Raw genomic sequence first — 25,394 nt, 5'->3', positions numbered from 1 at the left:
TGGAAAGAGAGGAGTCAAAAAGACAATAAAAGAAACAACAAAATTAGAGGAAAAAGACAAAGAAAACCTGAAGACACTTTTTAGCTCTCCCTCCTTTCACCGTTTCCCTTCCTTGCTCTCTACCTCTCGTCCTCTGCGTCTGAACATTTCCTCAGCGATAACAAACCTTAGCGGCCCTTCCTTCCCTCAAAATCCTGTCTCTAATCCCTTTGCCTCACTCCTCTCTTCTAGCTCGTGCACACTCACTGGTTCAGTTTCACCAGATGGCTTGCAAGCGCTACACCCCAAGGAGTGAATCTATCCGTCACAGCTCTTTCTTTCCCCTACTCTCAATGTCTCTCTCAGCACACTCGGCAACATCGAAACTGACGGGGTCCAAATTAATTTGGACAACAGTGATTGTGTCTGAACAAGTCCTCATTTCAGCTAAGGCCCCTCTAATGCAAGCGCTGAACTGCCCTGTCGAGTCCCTAACACACTCTTTGAGTGTTCCAGCCAATTTAGCCCTCGAGTGAGGGATGGATGTAGTTGTGCAGAGAGAGAGAGGGATGGAGAGGTGAAGGGAGGGAGTGAAGCAAGGTGATGGAGGGAGTAATGTGCTGTCGTGGGAAATCGAGGGGGCGTATAGGTGTATGTGACAGAGGGAGAGGGAGATAGACAGAAAGAGAGATAGCATGGAGAGAGCCAGAGAGACAGCCTGACAGCTGTCCCCTAGGGGAGTTGGGTCTTTTCTTTTGGCCTCTTTCTGATTCTTTTCTTTCTCGCCTACCCTGCCTCCCCCCTCTTTATTTTTCTGAATCACGTCCTATATGCTTTCTGTGGGCGTTAGCTCCAGGCATCTGCCTACATGCCTACCCCCTCCCTCTCTTTTTCTCTTTCTCTCTGACACTCTTCTTTGCACTTTTTCTCAGTTCCCTTGAGGCATGTGGCCCTTATTCTCCCTCCGCTCTCGTGGTGTCTGCGTCTCCCGACCTCTCTCTAACTCTCACCCACCTTAGGGCCTCTTTGCCTGGAGGATTTGCCCATCAGCTTCTCGTCGTCCAGCTCGCATTGCTCCAGCAGATCCAAGATGTCCTCCTCCTACACACCAACGCAGCAAAACACAAGACAGATAAGAATATGCCAGAGGTGATCATTTATGTTACATGAGGAACATAACAGTATCAAACATCGGCAACAAGGTAGTTAAATCTTGATGATACGCTTAAAAGGCGTAATTAAAATTCTTTGATGTTTCATATCTCTAATTACTGTGAAGTCAAAATGAGGTGTGAGAAAATAAAAAACTTCAATTATTTAAAAAAAAAGGTGGGAGGGATGAAAAAGTTTGACTTCACAGGCCTATGCACCTCATCTGGGGGGTTAGAAAAAAGGCCCTGGCTGAACATGCATTGCTTTTTGGCAACGCTCATAGAGGCTGTATTTGGAAAAGGCAGCATCACGGCCTTCGCCAATATGCTGGGGCCTTGGCCATTTGGCCGTAGCTAAAATGCAAGCAAAGGTGATTAATGTTGCTTCACGGCAGGGACATAAAAAGCTCCCACTTGACGCTCAAATACAGATGAAAAGTGATTGTTTTCTCTCAGATTAGCCATCAAACTGCTTTCTGGGGTCTGTGAAAAGGTCAGTGTGCCCCTGGCTTTCCATGCTGGTGTGTTTGTGCATGAACACTGTTGTGCATGTGCACATGTGTGTACAGTGGTATATTTCCATGTCTGAAAGTCCTGAAGTTCACATCCATAGGCTCAAACAGTTTTAGGGACTTGGGGAGCCTTTCTCTAAATGATATTTGTCTGCTCTGTATCTATTTAGTTTATATGTTCCTCACTGTAATTTGTGCTTATGTGACTGTGTGAGTGTTTGTCTGTGTGGTGGTGTGAAATGTGTCCGTCCGCTCAGACAATTGAGCCAGAGGTGAGACCAAGTCATTGTTTTTGCAAGTTACAAGCAAGTCTTGAGTTCTTTCATTCAAGTCCCAAGTCAAGACCGGCAATGCCCTGAATCAACAGAGTGAATTTTGTGTGTTCTCCAACACATTCTCACTCTGGCCTCGTCACATATTGACCTTTGGTCATGGACTTTCCACGTCCACATACAACATGCAAGGTATCCTGGGTACGCTGGGTCCGGGACACAGTGTCAAGTTCTGCCTGTTACATGCATTGTCTTCTTACAAAATAAATGCACTACGTTGGTTCCACACCACAAATTGACTTTTTTTTTCCTTCAACAACCATCACACATGGTTAGGTTTCAGAAAAAAATAACAGGATTTGGCTTTAGAATCTTACGGGACGCGAACACTGCTCTCTCAGGTGAAAGCTGGTATTTGTTGGACCCATTCACCACCCCTCTCGCCCACCCCACTTGGACTATCGCCAACTTAACTTTTGTCCTTGTCCCGCCGCGTTTCCTCCTGATGCCGCCGGCCGCATATCATGCCGACGTTAAAGGACACCTTTTTTTGTTGGTTTCTGACGCCGCAAGTCACTGCCCAAGCGCCGGACTTTGACGACTTCAGAGTGAAACCAGGCTCATTTCTTTCCTGTGTTGTTGTTTTTCACGTATCTCATATTGGAAAGTTGAAAAAGAAAGAAGTAAAGTTGCAAGTCTTTTTTTATTTTGTCAAGCTAAGTCTAGAGTCATCAAATTTGTGACTCATGTACGACTCGAAACCAAGTCATATGACTTGGGTCCATGCCTCTGAGTTGAGCCAGTGTCAGATGTATTAAATTGTAAATTATCCATCAAGACCTCATATTTTAAGATGATCAATAAAAAGGTAGTGTTTAATCACTGACCAAGTCAGCTGGATGTATTATTTAAAAAACCCACTCTATCTATATGTATTTTAAATTATTTTGCTGCATTACTAGGTAATGTGGACCAAGTGTTGAATAGTATTATCTGCTGTCTACTACAGTATTTGTCCGTAGATTAAAGCTGCCAGTATGTCTTGAGGGAACCCTAGCAGGTATAAGAAATAAAAAGAACTTAAAAAATACCACATCATGCCCAGACATTAATTACAGGACAGGATGCTGTAACACATTGTTCCCTAAACTGATTTTATAAGTGGTCCTGAGGAGCTAGCAACCAAAATCTGAAATACTTATTTAACTTGATCATTAAAAGCGGTAAGAAAACAGTGCTCTGCCTTGCTTTGAAGAATTTATTTAGAAATTAGAGGCATTTTTTTCTCCAGTAAAGTCTGCCAACTCAATAACCTTTCACGAGGTGAAAGTTTCACCACCCACCATTTAAAAACCACTAGAGGCCCATTACCTTGTAAAATTGCACCAAAGCAGATTACATGGATGTTTTGACATGTTTTACAGCATGGAAGAAAACAGAACTTGACACACATAAAGAAATTACAGATTAATTGAAAGCTACTTACTTTCTCTAAAGTAAAAGTGTTTACAACACATTGAGTCTATGTCAAATGTTGCTGCTGCTGCTCAGGCTGTAGAGAGCTCCGATTTAACGATCACTGGCTGTACTGTCACTATTAAGCATTTCTAAACTTTATTAGGTCATGATTTGCAATGATCACTTTACAAATTAAACATTTTATACCCTCTGTGTATGTCAGCCCACATAATATGTAGTTGCTTGTTGCTGTACTTTGCTATCACCAACAGTCTCAGCACATGTCAGCTCATAAACTATATTGTCCAAACAAAGTACTTTTTTGGCAGCAGAGGACCAAGTGTGTAGTCCCATCCAGCAGGCTTTTGTATTTTTATCCATTTTTGTTGAAAAAGCAGTAATTTATTTGCTGGCAGCTTCCACCATGACATTCTCTGACTTCATATTTCTTGGCTGTTTGACAGATGACGCTGTCTCGTCCATTTCTGTGGTTAGGAATTTACTTCCTCCATCTTAAAAACACATACCTCTTAGCCAAAAGAAAACTTCTCTAGGTAAAACTGGGCTCACTCCTTTAGACTAATAGAAAAAGAAAAACCCTCAGGACCCCTCTCATTTCTTCTTCAAAGCAAGGAGGATAGGCTTTGTGGAGAGAGGATAGACAGGGACACTTCTGCTGCCATTGTTCAGTGGAAAATATGTTCCAATTTTTATGACTCTTGCATAACAAACAGCTGCTGTAAAAATTGCCTTCCTACACTTATTACGTAGGTGGCATGCGTTACAAGAGCAGGAGACATTACTTTGCCCACAGATTATGCCCATCTGAAGTTCTAAACTGATGCTGGGTGTTTCGCCTGTAGTTGGCGCTGGTTCGACCGGAGCTGCCGATTCAAATGCATTGGATGATACCAATACTCCTTTTCCATCAACGCGGAACAGGTCCAGTTTCAGTTCCTGCACCTAATCTCAAACTGCTCTGAGCATTTCAACTAAAATAAAATTGGTTCAGAATCAGAAAAGTTGGTTCGCAGCTGTAACCAAAACAGGTTTTCCTTGACTTGGGGTGCAAACCATGATGACATCAGTGGGGAGGGGAGAGGGGATGGAGAAGACAACAATGGAGAATGAACATGTCTTGGTCTCATGAATAGTTAGTCCATGCTTGTTTTTTGGATAAAAACAAGTACAGTAGCAGGGATCCACCATCTTTCTACTAAGTTTTACTTTTTGTTTGCATTGTGCAACGCCCTTCTCTGCTGATGCGTCCTTGATTATAATGGTTCTGCTCAAACCTGGTGGAAACGCAGGCTGGTTCACTAGATAGCACCAAGGAGTCCTGAACAGAACCGGTTCAGGAACTAGTGCTAATTTGAAAAAGGAGTATGACCAGTTCTGGTTTCAGGGACTATGCATTAATGATGTTTTGTTGATTGACCTTTCTTTAAGCCCTGCCCCTTTGTGATGGTCCGACAAGCTGTCAGAGTAAGCATGGAGCCCACACTGTAACTAACTGCACTCCCTGAAGAAATATTATCATATTTTTGGAGAAACAAAACAGTCAGTACGTTTACATGGACAGTTTAATTCCACTTTTAATCGGAATGAAAGGCCATTCCGATTAAAAGTGGTCATGTAAACGGTCATTCTGATTGAAAATTAAATCCGATTAAAGGGGGTGGTTTATTCCGTTTGTCATTCCGAATGAAAGAATTTTGTGTGCACTCATTCCTCTTTAAGTTCATTCCAGTCTTTCTGCGCATGCTCGTTTCCTTGCCCTTCTGGCGCGATGATGTATATAGCGTGCATAGCAACGGGCTACATAGCAACGGGCTGAGATAGAGCAGTCGGACTCGTTGCACTCACCGGTTTCCATTCACCACAGCACGGTCTTCTGCCTCCCTTCTCCTCCTCAACAGATGAAGCATTAGCAGAACAAGGTTGTTGTCGTACTGCTGTTTCAAGAATATAAGCAAATCATGCCCGAAAAAGGCACTAAGAACGGCGGCGTCAAGCATCTTGTTATCCGGAGTGAGGACTACAGTGTTTTCTTCCGGTAAACGTAAACACGTAACATCCGCCCTGCCCCCTATCCAATCAGAAACCTTCCCTGCCCCAAACCTTGCGCAGACCTGAATAAAGGCGATTAAACTGATCTCCCGTGTAAACCCTCTTTCGGAATGAATATTTCCCATGTAAACTACCTGGAAAAACTTTAATTCCGAATGATTTCATTCAGATTTATTTCATTCTGAATGAGAAGCCATCATGTAACCATAGCCATTGATTCCAGAGAGAAGCAGACAGAGGGGTCTACAGTCTGTGTTTGAAGGATATATCCAGGATGTCAAACTGACTCAGCAGCAACAACAGGTTAAAAAGACAAAGATAGTTAGAAGCTAAAGCCGAACTATAGGCTACAGATCACAGTGTAAAAGTCAACCACCATATCACTGCTGATCGCCACAGAAGACAATGAATATACAAGGAAACTTTGCTGATATTGAACCAGCTGTGTGGCATCGCAGTGTATGCAGATGAACTGTGCCGCTGCCAGCGCCTGGGCCTCCGCCACCAGACGGGCAGTCTTCAGTAGCTAGCTAGCTAACCCTACACTTTTAAGGGTTTGATTTTGGTTTTGGAACAGGGAGGAGATGTATATCTTTTTCCAACCTCTCCAGGTAACGAGTACCATTAATACACAACGTGCCCCAGGCACAACATTTAGCTCCAAATCCACAAAACCAGCCTGAAAATGAAGGAAATCTGAAACGACTGCATTAGAGTCAATGGAGTACAGCTGTGTTGTTGTGGGACCCTGGTCTGAGCCGGCCTGATGCTACATTATGATTGGCCAGTCCACATCCGGGGTGGTGGGACTTCAGTTCTGCCTGATGTCATCTGCCTGATGAATCAGTAGCTCATTGGTGTTATCTTCCTATTTTCCTCTTTACTGTCAATCACTGGAAATGAATGTTATGCTGTCCTCACACAGAGCACCCTATCAACCATGCTCTGTACTCCACAGTGTCTTCTTATAACAGGAAACAGAACTTATACTAGATTTACGATAACATAAAATCCAGCTGAAAATCAAATTAGAGCTATCTATCCTTTTTAAACCACACAATACCAGACCCTTAAAGATTCCTGATAGCCCTCTGCTTAATGTTCATCTCCAGAGCTTGCAGGCCACTCTGATAGGATCTGCAGTGACTGTGAAGTGCTCCAACACACTTGTGTACTTCTCGAATTTTATTATATTGGCAGAGCGCTACAGGCCGGCTGAGCTTGCACCTGCTCAACAACATTTTTATTTTTTGTCTTCAGTATCCATGTGAGAAAAATGGAAGAATGGGAATACATTGGCTGAGCAGGCAGGAAAACATAGATCGCTAACAACAGAACTAACAATTTGATGCATACCTGTCAACTTAACTGTAATGGAAGTGGGGAGAGGGCTGATGCAAACCCTGTAGAAACCAGTGTAACCTGTGGGTGTGTTTTCTGTAGCAAAGCAATGAAGCCAGGCTCTGCAGTGCATCAGCATGTTATCGCTAGGATTACAACACAAGTTTTATTTTCTTTGATAGTGTGACAATCCATGACATTTTTCAATTCATGGCCCTGAGAAGCCCACAAAGGCAGCAAACACGAGTCTTGTGAGTACAATGTCTGTCAGGCTTGACAGATATGTTGTTGGCATTTTGGCAAACGGCCTCTGGCCCCTTGCAAGAGGAAAAACTAGCCAAACAGTCAATGCATGTCAGATAATGACTTATGGATCCCACAAGGGTTATAGACCAAAGCACAGTGACTGGTGCACAAAATCAAAGGCTTTGGTTTATTATAAGATCATTAATTGTTATTTAGGTAGAGACCTTGAGATCAGTAGATTTAGCTACATAGTTTAAAGCTTGCTTGCAGTGTTTCAGAACCATAGATGTAGTGCTGCCAGAGCCCACCGGAATTATGCTCCGCCACTTTTTTCTCAAGTGAGGAAATAAATATTCGCAGTTCGCATAATCGGATTGAATTCACTGTATATATTCATATATCATAAATATGCACGGCCTTTCTGATGGTTTCTTCTGTGGGGCATTTTATTTCAACATTAATGCACAATTTTAATGTTTTAAATTAGGGCTGGGCGGTATGGCAAAAAATATTATCGCGATAATTTTCCCCGTTTTGATCTATATTTGTTTTTATCTTTATCACGATATATATTTTGATAAAGCTGTGAGTTTGAAAAGTATCCTGATAATGTCTGATGCCTGAAGAACGACGGCACTTGTCGTAAAGCTGAGGCAGAGTAGTTTGAGAAAAACATTTCCTGTCTGGTAGCTCGTACCTGCAGTCTACCACTTTAATTAATTTCTTGAACCTGTCTTTCTCCACAGTGCTATTGGCATCATGTCTTTGGATAGAAAGTACGGCGTCTGTTATGTCTCTGCTCCTTTTCCATCGCTTCTCATATGGGGTTACAGCGGCAAAAGAGGACACTATTGATTGCTGTCTTGGTGCAGCCTGGCTAGCACTGCCCACAGCAGCTGAGTTGCTAGGCCGTCGAACACTTGTTGGTTGACTTACTGCCGTTTTGGCCTGGATATTCATGCTCTCAGTGAGGTCGCTGGGACGCCACCTTTTAGGTGATGGAAAAGGTTTGTAGTGTTTCACATCCTGGTTGGCGCCAACCAACGACATATTTTGCAGACCGCCTTGGTCCGTGCCTCGCAACCTTTCAAGTAGCCAAACCACTTACGAATGATTGACGTTGTGCAACCTTTTTTATCCACAATTTCATCCCCTTCAGCTTCACCACCACTTCCACTAATTTTCCCTTCATCATCGTCATCGACATACATTTTATTACGATCCCATTTCCAGATTGTTTTATCGCCCAGCCCTACTTTAAATGGTACAGGTTGAAGGGGCTGACAGGATTGATTGACATTTCGCTGAATCATCACGGCTAAATAATAATGATAAAGGCCATATGACGTCACCGCAACCCTCTTGGAGGTGGTTTGGTGCAATGTTGGCCTGACTCCAGAGATGATTCATCTCTGAAGCGACTCGGAAAAACTTGGCGTGTTTAAACTTTAAAAGAAGACTCAAATCGAAGGGGCATAGTTTGACTCGGCGTGGCCAAAAGTGCCAATAGAAAAGCCTTATTATTCTTCCCTGGTCTGCTGAATATCATATTCAAATTCAGAAACATCCTTTCTTTACCATAAATTGCCAAGATGAGTATCTATCGCTCTGTCCCTTAAGGACAGTCCAGTTGTCACTCATGATCATGTTATTAGATAGCGAACTCTAGAGATCCTTTGTGCTCATTATCTCTCTCTTCCTACTTTGAACAAGAGTCACATACCTTTGTGTTGACAAAATTAAACTAACCTCGGCCTGGTGTATGACTCTGCCTGATCTTTGATTGACATCTCTGTAAAATTCTGCAGAGATTCCTCTTTACAAAGGACACACAATAACCTTCTGAAAAATAAACTGCGACGGGCTAGAGCCTGTTTAGGTAGGTTTCTTTCTACAAAAGCTGCAATCGTTGCATAGACGTCTCCTCCCAGTGCTTTGATATAAATTTGTAATATCAATACTACTGTCAAAAATATTCGGTATTCCCTATTACTATTCAGTTGCCAAAAGCAGTGAAGTTTTTATTTGTTTCATCTGCATCTTTCCAACTCATCAATCCTTCTTCCCTCCATGTGTTTTTAATATCCCACAATGCCTTCCTCTGTGTCTTTTTGTTTAATTGATGTGTTGTTTCTGAATAGATAACCAGACTTGAAAACAGAAAATTGTCTCTTTCTGTTTGCTTTTTTTTTTTGTCCTTGCCTCAAATCATCCCGATTCCTAAAGTCTGTTCATGAAAGAAGTCTGTCACAGTACTTTAAAAAGAATTGTTCAAAAAACAAAACGACTATCTCTATTAGCGACTCACCATCTTTACATTTTCTGACTATTTTCCCTCATCTTTCTCTTGTCACCATTTAAACACTCTACATTCCTCTCTATTCCCGCTTCTCTCCCTGTCTCTCCAGCAAAGTTGTGTGGTATGGAAATCAACTTCTCTCCTTTGCAACGTCTCTTCATACCTTTACCTTCAAAGTTTAGCTGGCGCTATATTCCTCCTGTTACCACAGAGGCACTGGCATTTATATGCATACAATGACTTCTACCCTCGTACAAACATGAGCATGTCTTCGTGCATGGCCACACAAGTTTGTGTGTGTGCATGCATTCTCATGTTTATGTTCAAATGTATATCCCTGAGTCCTACTATATAAATAATTAACCTGTAGCAAAGTACACACAGAGACGTGGGCAGCAACTGTAATCAACTTTGAAGCCTCTTCACATCTAACTTTGGGAGAATGGAAAAAAAAATAAGAGAGGAAGATACAGAACAAGGACAACGGAAAGTGAAGAGAGTGTCTAACTGTAAAGGAACAAAAATGACATTGTTGTGTGGGATTTGATTTGCTTTTAAAAGCTCATGTACGCAGTACAATAAATATTTGTGGAGAGACAGAGTGAATGACAGTGGCAAAGTGAGGCAGATAGAGAAGAAGAAGGACATTCTGTCAGACATTCTAACAAATCTGAAGGACTGCGGCACACTTTCCGCATTATTTGCGCATCCTTTCTTGTCTCTGTGGGCAGAATCTTAATAGAAATGCTTGTGTGTTTCTTTTCTTTGGCATGTGCTTGTCCACAAGTGTCTGCATATTGTGTGTATATGTTTGTGTGTGGGTCTCTGCAGTTTTCTATGATGTGTGTGCATGTGTGTGTGTGTGTGCCTGACAGTCTGCCACTGACGTACGTGCCTTCATTCGTTTCAGAGGATTATTCATTTCCTTTTGAAGTGAGGCAGCTCGCCCGGCGAGGAAGGTCTGAAAGGCGGCCGAGAGCAGGCTTTCATACTTCTCCAACAGCAGCTTGTCGTCTGGGGGGTAAATACGTCTGTAGGCCGCAGAGACACAGAGAGGAAAGCAAGGGGAGTGAGGGAGGAGTGGAGAGGGAGGGAGAAAGAAAAGGCGAAGAAGAAGGGTCATCGGCGTAGGGGGAAAGGGGATGAGAAGGGTGAGGGAAGAAATGATGAAATAGAGGAAAAGAGAAAACAGAGGTTGGGTTCACAAAGGAGAGGGTGGGAGTGATGGGGAAGAGAGAAAGACAGAGAAGAGGGGGATTGGGGTTCAGTGAAAGGGGGAAACGAGGTGAGAGGAGGAGCGGTGACAGAATCAGGAGGGTGGGAGCCGTGACGGATAAAAGACAGAAAGAAAGGGTAAGAGGGTAAGGAAAGAGTGGGGAAAGAGGGTTGTTAAAGAGATACAGAGATGAAGAAAAGGAGCAAGAAAGAAAAGGAATACAAAGATTAACAGGGGGAGATTTTGATGAAAGGAGAGGGAGGAGTGGATGGAGTGAGGCACAGCGAGGTCGAGGCACAGCAGGTGAGAGCGGTGGATGGGCAGAAAAGAAAGCAAGCAGGAGGGGAAAATTATAAGTATTTCAATGAGAGGTGTGAAACGATGGTGAGACAAAAGGAAGGTGAGTGGCAGGTTCGAGGGAGCAGAGAGAAAAGACAGAGAGAAAGAAAGAAGTATTAATGGAGACCTTGAGTCAAGAAACTGTACAAACTTCAATCAGTCTTCTCACGTGGCGTAATGCATTAATGCACAACTGCTTCCCACACATACAGTACACACACGTACACCCCCGGTGAGATGTGCACTTTAACGTTTGTCGCAGTCTTTGCCAGTTTACCCACTCACACCTTCTGCAGAGTTCTGCTTAGTTTTAACAGTGCGCAGTGTTTATCTTAGGCCTGAAGGGATTAGGAAAATGTATAAACCTTCGCCTGGATATCCTCATAATACATCTCCAAACTCCCCTCGACTCATCACTTCAGCCATCAAATCAAAACAATGACAGTGTTTTAATAAGCACTGGCCAGTTTGGAGCGTGAAAGCAAGGAAATAGTTTGGCGTATTTACAGACATATTTAGAGACAGACTCTTCCCGAGTTGGCCTTTTGAATTTGACAGGACGTTAAAGCTAAAGGGAGTTAAAGTACAGACCTCCTCTTTAAAACCACACAGATAAATTGTTGGATGTGATGTTTATGCAGCTGCATTATATCTCCTACCATCTTCTAAATATTGATTACTAAGCCATCACTATTAAAGTCCGGGTAAAGAAAAAATAAATGTGTTTCAAAATCTGAGCTCTGAGACGTTTGGCGTTTAACAGAGATTTTTACTCATGTATTTATTACACTGAAAGAGTGAAGAGAGCTTGTTGGACAAAGCAAAATGGCCACATGTTGGGGGATGATTAACAACACTGAGGCCATCTGATTTAAAAAAAAATTTTATATGATAGGCAGTGTTGGGCTTGTTACTCTAAAGATGCAATACATTACTCATTTCTCTTTTTAAAAGTAATAATATTACTTAACTTATTACACCCTGCCCACAGTAATTGTTACATTACTTGTTTTGTTACTTTTCTGTTACACTCCATAAAACTGGTTATTGCGTACTCGTACTTGTACTCGTCGTTCTCCGTAATTGCGTATCTCCCCAAAATTCAGATGTGTGCCTCTGTGTGAATATCAAGCTAATCGCTGGTAAGTGTAGCTAATGCTGGGTAGCGTCTATTTACCTGGGGGTCTTAAGTTGCCTGTGACCGGTATTTTCCCGAGGCTCTGCCTACAAGCCTGTCACTCGTGGAGCAACATTTAATCCAGAACATATCCAGGCACAAGCTTCATTATGTCTTTGTAGCTGCAGCATCCACGACTAAAATCCAGTTTTGATTGTTTAGCCAGTGTAGGGCTACAGCCGACATCTGCGGCAGAGGAAGGCTCGCCTTTGGTGGGGTGTATTTCCTGGAGCTTAGCATTGTTGTGCTTTCAGACTGGAGGTTTGTGGACGTGTTTTTCGCAGTGGAAAGAGTTTTGGTACGACTACCTGCAGCAGCAGTACTCTTGTCATCTTTCCTCCCGACAAAATAACAGTAATGGGAATATTTCCGGCCACTAAGCGTTTCCATCTTCCTAATTAGCTTGCTGCTTTGTGGCATGTCTACGCAGTGCGACATTTACAAAAACAAATCCACTGATGTGATGTTGTATTTCAAGTCAGTAGTGACGTGATAACAAAAATAACATGGATATGAGTTGTTAGGTTTTGGGGTAACTGAAATATTATAAGTGAAATTCTATTAGTAATTAGTTACATTATTCAATAAAAGTAATATCGTACTTTAACGCCTTACTAGTAATGCGCAACTAATAGCCCAACACTGATGATAGGGGAGGGGTTAGGTTAAGGATGGCCCCAGTGCATCACTGGGCCATGATTTCAGGCCCGCCCAAAAAATCCTGGACACAATAACAGTAAAAACAGTTTAACAGTTTAACTCTACAATACAGAAGTAAATAATTTACAGTCTTTTCACATGTCTGTAACAAGTATTTTCTAACATGTATAATGTGTTTAAAAAGAAATCACTGATTCTGCCTTACCCAGACTTTCAGCTTCACATTTATAACCATTTAAATTGAAGGTTTAAGTTAAAGTACAGTGCTAAGTAAAGTTTAACACTGCACAAATTCACCATTAAAACTTTTACTGCACCCCATCTGCCGTTTAACAACTTTATGCAGAGATGCTGCTCTGGGTACATGATTTCCATATTGTTGAGAAGTCGACCCAATTCTATGCATTATTTTAGTTACTGCAGTTCAAATCAAGCAACTGCTGAATATTGAGAGACCTGAGATTACCCAGTCACTGTATCAACTTCCCTTGGCACCATCTTATACGAGATTCTGTGTCATACTTTTTAACCATCTTTAGATACTTGGACCAGATTCTTTCCTTCCTCTGGAGAGACACTGAGAAACGTGGAAAAAATCTCTCCATCACTGGGAGATAAACTGAATTTAAATGATAATATATGAAAAGAGCCAGAACTTGTCAGTCATCAAAGAGCAACATAAATCACTCGACTGAAGGCAAAAGGTCAACGCTTTAATAGTGGGTGTTAACTGCTCCCTCTTTTTGGCACCCTCCAGCCCTGAACATATGGACATTTTTATTTGAGGGTGACCCGGCAGTATTTTTTAAATAAAATGTTCATGCTGGGGCTTATTTTCCTCCCACATGTTCCCAATTGGGCTATAGACAAAACTAATATTCATATTCCATTTACATCACTTTTAAACTATCTTTGCTTTGGTCAACAGCGTCTCTCAAGCCTCCTGATTCCAACTGTGTAAATGATGTTAAATGAACATCAACAATGACATCAACCAGCTGGGTTTCCCTCTGATGCCACAGGGTTCTGGCTCGTCTGTAACTGATGCAAGTTTCATCTAATAGCCGAATGTAAGTAAGTTCATTAGCCGAACTCATCTAATGAGAAGCAGTGTGTTAATCAGACTCCAGTGCTGCGCCGGGACACCATTTGAATGCTAAGAGGTCTTTATTAGGGGTGCTCTAGACAGACCTCAGCCTGTCTGATTGACTGTCTGGCTGCGTGTCTGAAAAGAGGAAGGAGGTGACAGCACTTCATGCAGGCTGGGATCAGTATTCTGACTAGCCATTCAGTCAAGTGATGAGTCAAGAAGTCACTTACACTTGGGGGAGACGGCAAGAAGGGCGAGTGTGTGTGCGTGAGCCAATTGTGTAGGCGTGTGTGTCTGTCTGTGTGTACAAGAAATTGAGAGAGAAAATCAAGACCCGGATATGTGTATGTGTGTACATATCAGATGAGGAGATCGAGGCAGGAAGAGAAACTGAGGGAGTGAAGGAGCGTTAACAATTTGCAAGGGCTAAGCGGCAAATCAGAACATGGTGTTGCTGAGTCATGCTCTGAGGTTGATCTGCTCCGTCTGTGAGGTGACTATTAAAAATTGACACACTCAATGTCTTCCAAAGTCCCAGCTGGAGCTAGAGGAGAAAAGAGTAGAGGTGTGTGTGTGTGTGTGTGTGTGTGTGTGTGTGTTGGGTGGGGGGGGGGGGGGCTTGTAATTGATAGACAACATATACATGCTAATTTGGATTTCTCAAATGCTGAAAATACTGCGCACAGAGGAGTGACAATCTGAACCTCGACATTACACACTACCTCTGATTTCCTTTCTATTTTACATATTCTCTCAGTTTTAATTCTTCCACCTCACGCTTTCAAAACATCAGGTGTTCTCTTTTGATTGTTCTCTCTGCGGCAGCATTATTTATTCTCCTGAGAGCTTAGCGCTCTGCAGATGACCCCATAAATGTTAGTGGAGCTGGCACTGGTATGGTGCGTGGAGTTTCTGAAGGGAGAGCCCCCTCTCTCCTACCTGTAGTTCCCCAGATGTTGCTTTTCATGCTCCTCCCTGGAGATCTGCTTGCGGACCTGTGCCAGTCGCTCTTTCTAGAAATGGGAGAAAACCAAAGGAAAATGGACTAAATCTCTCAGGTGAATGTCACTGCCACCCCCTGCTTATCTTCTATTAGGAGCAGAGAGAGAATAAAGTCTTAAAACCAAGAAAGCAAGAGGGGAGAAAAATAAGAAACAAGTCATCTCACCCAACAATGCCTCATAATTAAGAGGCATTTTCCTTCTACTCTTTTATTATAGTTACGAAGGTATAATTGTGGAGCTCAGTTGGCCAATTTAGCATAAAGCAGAGAGGAGGGGTTCACTCCACTACTGGCACTGCAGAATCATTGAGCTCTGATGTGTGCCTTCAATAGACCTGAACCTGGTCTCGCACTTGAGCCCTAACAGCACTTAAACTCGAGGTAGTGCCCTTTTTAAAATAGTGCCTCTGTGCCATCTTTCCTTATTCCCACTGATTACTGCCACGGCTGATCAAAAGGCTAATCAAAGAGGGCGGAAGGCGTAAAGTACTAGTAGCTGCCACTTTTCCCCATATGTATGAGAAGCACTCCCCCGACTCCTTCATTTCAAAGAGAAAATAATTAAATGGTATGCTTGTCTCAGAAAACTCTGACGTAGAGTAAGAAGTAAGTGAAACTGAGTTTCTGCTATGGCATTTCTGCTTGTTTCATTCCAGAGGAATGTGCATAACACAAACACACACGTGTTCTTTGGTCGTTTAAGTGACTTGTAAATAACATGAGAACTTGTGTTTGCTGAATGTCTCTGATGATATCTCCGAGCACATCTCTGATAAAGTGAAGCCACCTTTTGTGCTCATTTTGGTGTGACCTAAAAACCTTAAAAGGCATCTCAGGACTTATAATCGTATGACTGAACAGCCATTGTTATAGTCCCATGGCTGCTTTTGAAAGCCTGGGTGGGGAAATTAAATCTGTTGACCGAAGTCAAAGCGCACCACCTTGTCCAGGTGCTTAGCATCCCAGATGCTCCACTGCAGTTGGTCAGTCGCCAACTAGACAGATCCCAGGTGGGAATATGTGTAACTGTATCAATGTGAAGTACAGTGTTGCTCAGAAAATCCATATCACGCCACAAAAACAGTTTCTCCCAGACTGCAGCTGTCCTCATCAACAAGACCCAGGCCCCCAGTGACACTGACTCTTATCCTGACACACTCCTGACATTATGTGTTACATTACCGGACATCCTGCTGTCATTACTATCACCCCTCTTGCACATATTTTAGTACCTGTTTTATACAGTGAGATTTACATCCCCTGGATGATCATTTGCATATTCCTGCATGGCTGTAACCCTAAAAATCTTACACTTTCTAACTATCTACTAGCACCAAATCACCAATAAAAACATTTCTGATTCTGAATCTATCAAGTTTAAACCACATGATAATTTGTTTGCGCCTTACCAGCTCTTCTCTCCTACGCTCCAGTGTGTGACGTTGTTTCTCCCAGTCTGAGGAAGCAGCCGAGAGTTTCTTCATCGAGCCATGTCCGTAGAGTCGTCGCTGAGCCTCGGCCTTTTGCTGGGCCAGGTTGCGTTTTTTATCGCTGGCTCTGGATCGACATGAAACAGGTACTGAGTCAAAAGAATGCACATTTACAGAGCTATGAAAAGAGTACAGCATCATTCAAGTACATTTCCTAAAGAATACAAGTGTTACGGTGCATTTTTGGTGTTTTCACACTGAGGCTCAGACAGCTGTTTCTGTTTTCCCATAATGCTTTGCATCTCCAATTATTTTTCTGTCAAGGTTTAGCCACTGTTGAGAAATACAGGCACTGTGTCTGAATTCCTGTTGACTTAAAGTGTTTAAGTGTTCTTTTTATCTTTTTTTTCTATAACCACATACTGTAATAGTTCTTTCAGAGTACAGAAGACTTATTTAATTGTCGCATACTTCTCAGTGAAGAACAAATGTTATCTGCAGAAAAAAGGCTTTCAGGAATCCTGTAAACAATGATGAAGTTTGACAGCATGCAGGTCTCATCCCGAACTGATGCACTGACCGGAATTTGCCTTTTCACATTATTTTGGTAGTTAAAAGGAAAAAAAGAAAATCCCTCACAAAACATTTAACAATACAGAGATAAAGACAGAGCCGAGACACAAACAAAGTGACAACCACAGGATGAACAGAAACCAGACAGCTAATTCTGAACAAGTGGGCCATTGCGGTCTGGAGAAAGGGCAATTCATTTTAGTCAATCGCTGGCCCTTTAAATTGGATATTGAGTGCTGTTGGGGGGCTGAGGTTTATCAATGTCCATGCCCAGCCGGGTCTGAATTGATCCCACGTTGATACAGTTGGTGTTGTGAGCCGAGTTGAGAGCCGACCCTACCTCTGCACCCCACCAACCCCTCCCTTTTGGGAAGCGAAGCCATTACTATATAAGGAAAAAGTGAGCGAGGTAGAACAAAGCCCTCATTCACTCCAGCATGAACATAAGCAGTTTGTCCAGTGGAAAGAGCTCCCCGCCGCCTTTCAAGGCCTCCTACGATTTATTTGTCATGAAATAATCAAATCTCCCCTTTTAATCTGTGGGAACACAGCAAACATCAGCCATGAAACAAATCATTTTGATAAGAGATTTGTTTGTGTCGACTGAGGCTGAGCGGGAGGATGGAGTGAGTTTTTATGTGGGATGGCTGCACCGCGCACCACACTTGGCCTAACTAGATCTATGGTGCTGCATGTAATTGATCCATTGATGTGTGTGTGTCTGTGTGTCTGTGTCTGTGTGTGTGTGTGCGTGTGTGTGTGTGTGTGCGCGCGCGTGCTGCATTCGTGCATGTGTGTGACTAGTAGAGTTGAGACTATATTTAGAGCAGTATGAGGGGGACAAGCACAAAGAGAGAAAGCAAAAAAGAGAGCAGAGATCCAGAGGTCTGGTGTACGATGATCAATCAGTGGACAGGCTCACTGTAGCCAGGGGACAGAAAAGCATGCCAGCAAACACACATACACACACAAACACACACTACATAAATACATTACACAACAAGAATGACAGTGTGTATAGCCTAAACAGGGAAACAAACACACCCACAAAGCAAAATAAAAAATTATCACAGGAAGCATATGTAAATATACAGAGCAGGGTAAACAATGTAGACCCCGAAATACAGATAGCACAACTTACTGTTATCCTGTTCCTATCACACACACACACACATACACACAGTGTGTCTGATTGAAGGGTGCACAAAAGCGCACAGCAGAAGCACAGCTTTGTACCTCGGCCATTATCTGTCTTTGTATCCACCACAGCAGCACAAACACACAAATGTATAAGTACAGCGTTGTTTTTTTTGTTTTGTTTTTTTGGTCCACAGCTCAAACCCCGTTAGTTTCAGACTAATGCCACTACTGTGTCATCAGTCTGAAAACAAAACAAGATTAAGTCCGAATTGTGCCATACATAAAAGTAATTCTGAAATTTTCAGGGCTTGCTAAATGGAGAAGACCGAAAGAATCGAAATCTTTAAACATTCAGAGCCCCTGTAAGATCAAATTTGACGCAAGCTTTGCCTGCCTCTGTACCTGAAACTTAATGGGCCCCTCGATGCAATTCATGTGTGTTTATCTGCAAGCATGTGTGCGTGCGTGTGTATGACCTCGGTGGAGAACAGTACCGAATGTTGAGGAGTTTCAGAGAATTGAGCAGCACCCCTTTCTTCACGTCGTAATCAATCTTCTGATCGGTCCCAAAGCTCGGAGCTCGATTGATCTGCCAGAGAGGAGAGGAGAGAAACATTCAAAGAATATTCTGGCTTTTTTTTCCCCGTCTTCATCTCATTTTTTTCTTTCTTTTCAATTCAGCAGACAGAAATGCTATGCAATTACAGGAGTGGATTTAGGGCATCATTGGAAAAAAGAGATCTGTTCCCACAAGAAGGAGAGGAAAGAGGAGAGACGAGGGGAGAACGAGATGGAAGAGGAGGGTTTTTTTCCTCTTTGAAGGACACTTTGGAACTCTTAGCCTTTGCCTGGGCATAAATCCTGTCTGACACTGATGTGTGTACACTTGTGCATGGAGAAGAGCCCACTGTGTATGAGTGCACGAATATGAACAGATTGTGTAGGTTAAACTGTCACTAGATTAGTGACCCTGCCCTTTTCAGCCAACCAAAGCGAGCAGTCCATGACTCTGTGACTTAAGTATGCCAAGCACTGCAAAACCTACTCGTACCACTGCTGCCAATAATCTCTTTGCGAGCATCGGCGAATTACCAGCGCTCGGCTCGATCCCATCATACACAATCAAGAGCGCTCAGCAAGAGTCAACTGAGCGAGAACAGAAAAAGCCACCTGTGATTTGAGGTACAAAAGCCAGTATCACCCAGGGAAAAATTCAAGAGCAGCTTACCTTTCTTAACAGAACAATTTCCAGCACTGGTGCAAGGTATTCAGATATCAGTTATTATACCTGACACAACAAATCAATTCTTGCCTTTTACTCTTTGTTATTTTCCCTCTGTCTCACTGCCAAGGTGAAAAAGAGATTGTGTGAGACAACAAAAGGACCAGCGAATGGAGAGAAGTGCAGAGGGAGGGTGAATGGACTGGCAACCGTGATTGGAATGGTGTCTCCCTATGAGGTGACTTCAAATGACAATGCAACAGATGCTCAGCGAAAGGCTGGCCTGGGTTAATAAACCTTGATGGTTGAGATAAGTCAGGTCTCTTCCGAAAGTCATTCACCAAACCACCTATTTTCTTTTTCATGTGGGAACGCCAGTATGGTTGGCACCTTTTGATGTCACGAGATTTGTAATAGCTACTATAAAGGTACCTTGAAGAAGATTTATGAAATTATATACGGTGTACAAGACAGAGATTATTATCAGGCTGAAACTTTTAACTTAGCCATAATGACTGAAACATGCCGTCCCTCACTGTGTGTAGTTGAGTACTGCCGTGCTGTAACCCGACATGGCTTTATCCGTCGGTGAGAATCTATGTTAATTTTCAATTAAATAAAAATCACTGCTAACAGTGCTGGAGGTGCAGCTGGAAATTCTTCCCTCCCAGTCGCCTTAATCTGCAGTCAGAGTGAGTATTTGTGTCAGAGACGTTATTCGTCCTGTTTCTATCTTCCTTTAGAAGCAGTTGGACTCATCAAAGCAGCACGACAGCCAATCGCAAATCGGGATTTCGGCAACACGGAAACACTAAGCCAATCGGAGGTTTAAGAGCGCATTATAGATTCATTCTGTCAACCAATCACGGATTTAGGGTAAGGAATAGTGAAAGAGGCCAATGAGAAAGCAGATTGGCGTGTAACATCAGGTCATTTGAAGCCGTTAAGATTTTTGAGCTAAAAATCAGCAACAAAACCCGAAAGCTCCTTTACAGAGATGTGCAAAGTGTCTCAAGGGCTGCGGGGGTAGCACTCAAAAACTCCAACCCTCTTTCTCCTCTCTTCTGCTGAACTAGCCATTACTAATCCTGACACAAAGGTGCTTACTGCTGTGTGGCAGATTTGGTGACACTGCTGTAAGATAATATTTACATCACAACCAGGCTCCGAGGAACTGAGAGAGCCAGAGCGTCGACTGTGTTGCCAGCCGTGGGGCAGGTAGCCCAAGAAAGAGCAGTAACTACTGAAAGCTTGTCCATTTGGATCAGGAAGCAGCTGTAAAAAAAATCTGGGCAGGCTTAAGTGAATCAGTAAAGCTGCTCCCTACATCAGCAGCTACTCCTAAATTGTCCTTCAGTCAGACGCCTAAACCCCAGATTCCCACGACATGAATACGGTTGCGCAAGGAGGCTCTCATGTTGAAATGCATGTAGCTGTGTGAAGCTGAGCGTAAGCGAACAAGAGCACGCAAGGATATGAAAACTTATCCCGAGCTGTCGCTGTCTCTGTAAACCTGAAGCAACTTAATAACCTACTCTGAGCCTGCTGGGGCATCGCTGCCCGAGTCTCTTCCACGAGTTCAGAGGATACATCCACAAATATCACCAGTGAGCTACTAAATCTGCACCAACATGACATGGGTTTGTATGGGCGTGCCGACGTAAGTGTGTGCACGCACCCACACGTGTGTTTTTCTACACAGCAACCATTTATCAGAAGGAGGGGGGGGTGGGTGATGAATGTCTTCCAGTGCAAAGAAGAAAAAAGGAACAGGGACCCTATCCAACTCTTTCACTCAATAGAATGAAGTCTACAATACATCCCTCTGTGTGCTGAGAAGGACAGAGCTCCACTTCAACCTACAGTACCTTACCTAAAGAAAAAAAAAAAACACCACAAAAGAAAAAGAGGGGAGAGGTCTGTTTTCATTTAGAGCACTCCCCGATATGACAGCCACAATGAAAAGAGTATGGCTTTAGAGCGCTGTAGCCTATAGGTAACAGCCAGACTGGCAGTGATCCTGGCGACGGTTGTCTCGTTACTTGTCTTCATTTCTTAGTTTGATTTGTGGTATCAAGCTGTCACAGAGTAGACTGGCATCACGGCACTTGCTGTCTCTCTTTGCTCTCCCTCAATCTTTGGTCTCTTTCCTTCTACTCTCCGCCTGTCACCCTCTTCTTCTGGTTAGTTTCTCTTCCCACTCTGTTTCTTCCTGTCTCTCACCCCGGTTTCTGTCTGGTCACTCACCCCCCCCCCCAGACTTGCTAGCCCTCGCTCTCTGGTCGTTAACTCTCTTACTCATTTCTTTCACCGTGTTTCTGTGTTCTCCTTTTCCTCTCTGGCAGAGGAAGTTGGACCAGTCTGGTCCTAATGAACCCCTGCAGGCTCCCAAAACCCCCACTCTGATTTCCTTAAGTGACTCTGGCAGGGTCTTAAAGGAGCCCTCGGTTGCTCCAAGACGCATTCAATAAAAATGTCAGATGAAAAGATTAGAAACTCCTTTTTACTTATGCTTTGATTCGGTTCAGCATCAGAATTGCATCAGTGTAGACCAAATATAACGCGGTCAAACATCAGAATGAGTGTGTAGGAAAAGAACGTATCGGTCTGTAATTTTTCACAAGACAGGTTTATCATCGTCTGATCACTCAATTAAACATACAAAGATCCGAGGGTGAGCTGTAAATCATTAGCGTACCCCACACAGGACATGTAGCTCTTTCATTTTCTGCACCTGGAGGTGTGTGACCGAAACACACAGGTAACCTGCCAGTGTTTATGAAGGCAAATAAAGCCTGTGCTCCGGGGGCAGCTTATTAAATTTTCTTCAACTATCCATTTGGTTTGAATTGTCTGTGAACTGCAAGAATGTCTACTGATCTTTATTGCAGGCCCTGAAGTACAAACAGCGAGGCAGAAGTGCAACCAGCACATTTTACATGCCTTATTTGATTTGATATAGTTTATTAATTTCCAAGTGGGGAATTCTCTTTACCCTCTGGTTTGGATGCAGGGTCAGTCTTATAATGTTTGGCCCCCATGGGGGTGTACTGCTCGAAGATAGTTAATAAGTAAGTAATGGCCATACAGCAAAATCAAACCCCAACAATAACACTATTATTACTGTAGCCACAGGCCATCGCACACCTAGAGAGAATTAACTCAATCTCAGTTCGCACTATGGCACTGCAATGAGTCAGATTCCAACTCCATCTGACAATTTATTGTTATCGTTTCAATTATGAATAAACCCAGTAAAAAAAAAATGCTTACAATAATCATATGACTCATTCACTGTTGAAAATGTAGTGGGCATCAAACAGTTTGCGTCTGTGGCCTCTGCTGTGTCACACCGACCCTAATAACATAGCAACAGCAATGGATCAACAACAATCAGCTGCTTTCTTTCCACAACAAATTGCTTCCCCCCATCGACATCCATTCTGCGTCTGGAATACTCGTCAAACAAGTGCAAGGGCTGCTCGTGATTAATCGGTTCAGAAAAACGACCCCCTCTTATTATTCCTGGCAGAGTGTAAACAACCACTGCTTTGACAAGCCTCCCATTCTGCCCCGCACACTCGAGGGTATCGGCACAGTTCAACCGCTGTCAGAATGGAGTGTTTGTTGCCGCACAATGGTGGAATGAGAAAGGGAGGCAGAGAGGGAGAGCATGAGTAGCAGAGCGACAGAAAGACAGACAGCTGGCCGCCATGTTAAGTCGCTCTCTTGTTTCAGCCGTCTTATCAATCACTGTTTTGTTCTTTTTGTGGCATTTTTAGTGGTCCAGTCAGACAGAGGGAAACTCTAGCTGAGCATGCTGAGCTGCTGGTAAAGGTCCTGGGAGTGAGCAGGCCAGCGCTTAGCTTAGCCACCAGTTGGCCTGACCTGCGTGACTGGCCGGCTGGCAGGGTGCAGGGAGTGTTGACTTTATTTTTTTTTTTTTTTTTTTGCTGGGTATTCTTTTTGAAGACACGCAGAGATACAATCAGACACAGCCACAAAAAGCAAAAGGTGCTTCCAGGGTGCACGAGAAGGTAAAAGTGGACATAGTTATGCAGCCGCACACACAAACACACACACCTAATTCCCTCCTAAGTACTTACAAACATGCGAGAATATATCAGCAAAACCCACCTGAGGTCCAAAACTGTCAGTCATAAATATGCAGGGGTATATATCTTCCTTTACAGTCTCGTACACACTCTACCACACACACTACAGTTCCAGATGTCACTCATAAACATGCAGTATATATCTTCCCTCTCAATCACATGCACACACACACACACACACACACACACACAGAGTCAGTGGAGCTGCCATACATGCCTGATGATAAATGACTAAATGTTGGGGTGTGTTTTCAACTGCCCCACATACGAGGCCTGCGCGCTACTAATTTGATACTTATTCCATGAAATAGTCATGTTGGGGGAAAATGGATGTGGATAGAGACAGACAGTCCCATACATCATTCTAATTATTCTTTAATAAACCTCTTACAAGCCAAAGAGTGGCTCGTAGGTAACTACTGCCACCTAGGGTTCGCAGGGAGAAAGACGCGCCCTCAGAGCTCAGGACGACATCCATGGACATTTAAATAAGAATGACTCCCACTAAGTGCCAAAGATTAATCAAAGGCAAAAGGAGAATGAAAGGTGGAAGGGTGCAAGGGAGACTCTGAAAGATAATTGAGTATACCAAACTGTATGTATTCTCCTCTATCATTTTTCACCCTCGAAAATTCAATCATGAGGGGATGAAAATTATTTGGAGAGCACAGGTAGCAAGTAAATTCCTCCTTAATCACCCTGAATACACAATAATGTTCGACTCGGCTGTTGTAGGGGTTAGAAAACACTTCTTGAAAGGCGGGCTAACCTCTAAATCCTTCTGCCAGAACTCCTCGGAAAACAGCTTTGAATGGCTACTCTTTAGACTTTTATGGAAAGCTATGAGAACATAAAATTTTCATCTCATTCTGCACAGATGAAATAGAATTTCAATTGAAAGCTTTCATAAGTGTGAGGCACTATTTATTCCGCACAGGAAATTAACAGTATTTTCAGCAGTTGTAATACATATGCAGTCTGTTTATGTGTGTAGGGGATGTTAGAGAGAGTAAAAAAAATATCCATGTGTTTGTTTCTACTTGTATGTGTGTGTCGTGGCATCTGTTTACACTTGCCAGCGCAGATTACTCCCCACAAACACAACCCCCCCCATGCACGCACACATATATACCCTTGCACTCAAAAGAAAAAGGAAGTCTGGATTATGTTGGCTCTGAGGGATGGACAGGCAAACCAAACTCATCTTGAAGCAATCGGGGACAGAGCACAGAACGAGAAGGAAAAGTTGCAGGAAGGGGCGAAGGGAGGGAGAGGAGGGGTGAAGAATCACCGCCCTAAGGGGAGCAGTCCAGCTGCAGTCTGTTGGTCTGTTGTCGTAATGCCCATTCACATACACACACGCACACACAAACACACTGAGACACAAACAAACCAGTGCCACGGTTGACCTAACCATGCCCGCCTCATTAGCTGCCAATCACTCTGCACAAGGCGGGCAGGAGGGGTAGAAAGCCAGAGAGATGGATGAGGAGATGGTAGTTAAGTTGCAGCCATCAATAATCAAGCTGCCTAAGCTCCTGTGTCCAATGGCATCTTAATACTGGACACGTAAAAACGCCATGAAAGTTGGCAAACAAGCCTTCTTCCTCCTCTCTTTATTCTGTCGCAAACTGAATTGGTCTGTTTTTGTGTTTTTAAGCAGGATTCCTCCATGCCTCTCCGGCTGGATAAAAAGACAGGCTGTGGGCAGGAGTTGGTTTGGTAGGCAGATCAGAATGCCCGACCACACTCGCACACACAGACACACACACACTGCAGAGGACGATTCCCAGAGGGGCAAAGACCACACATGCAGACACACACACACATATAGAGAGTAGACACATTCACAAGACACACAGAAACACCCTCAGCTGCATGTGGTGGCTTTCATAGTGCGTGTGTGTGTTCATAGTGCGAGCAAACACACATACAGTACCTACAGTATGTACCCATTCAAACACCATACACACTGACACAACTCAAATTCAGATTCACACACACACACACACACATGCACCCTCACACACTGACTGTGGCCCTAACAAGCAAGCCGACCAGCCTTTGAGCTGCCTGGAGCCTGACACTAGAGAGACAGCTT

At 43.3% G+C, this 25,394-nt stretch overlaps 1 protein-coding gene across 5 annotated transcripts in view; it reads right to left on the bottom strand.

The window, feature by feature from the left end:
• Positions 1 to 25,394, bottom strand: part of ttll7 (tubulin tyrosine ligase-like family, member 7) — an 85,101-nt gene that overhangs the window by 29,647 nt on the left and 30,060 nt on the right. For all 5 annotated transcript variants that reach the window (XM_078168805.1, XM_033622752.2, XM_033622754.2 and 2 more), the window contains 5 exons: positions 18,451 to 18,545; positions 16,223 to 16,370; positions 14,750 to 14,823; positions 10,224 to 10,359; positions 994 to 1,080 (listed from right to left, as the gene is read on the bottom strand). In XM_078168805.1, the coding sequence (XP_078024931.1) occupies positions 994 to 1,080; positions 10,224 to 10,359; positions 14,750 to 14,823; positions 16,223 to 16,370; positions 18,451 to 18,545 (540 nt within the window). The remainder of the gene's footprint in view (positions 1 to 993; positions 1,081 to 10,223; positions 10,360 to 14,749; positions 14,824 to 16,222; positions 16,371 to 18,450; positions 18,546 to 25,394) is intronic.

This window comes from Epinephelus lanceolatus, chromosome 6, assembly GCF_041903045.1.
Source record: "Epinephelus lanceolatus isolate andai-2023 chromosome 6, ASM4190304v1, whole genome shotgun sequence".
Taxonomy (NCBI): Eukaryota; Metazoa; Chordata; class Actinopteri; order Perciformes; family Serranidae; genus Epinephelus; species Epinephelus lanceolatus.
The sequence above is the reverse complement of the archived record's forward strand: the minus strand, read 5'-3'. Positions and strand labels throughout refer to the sequence as shown.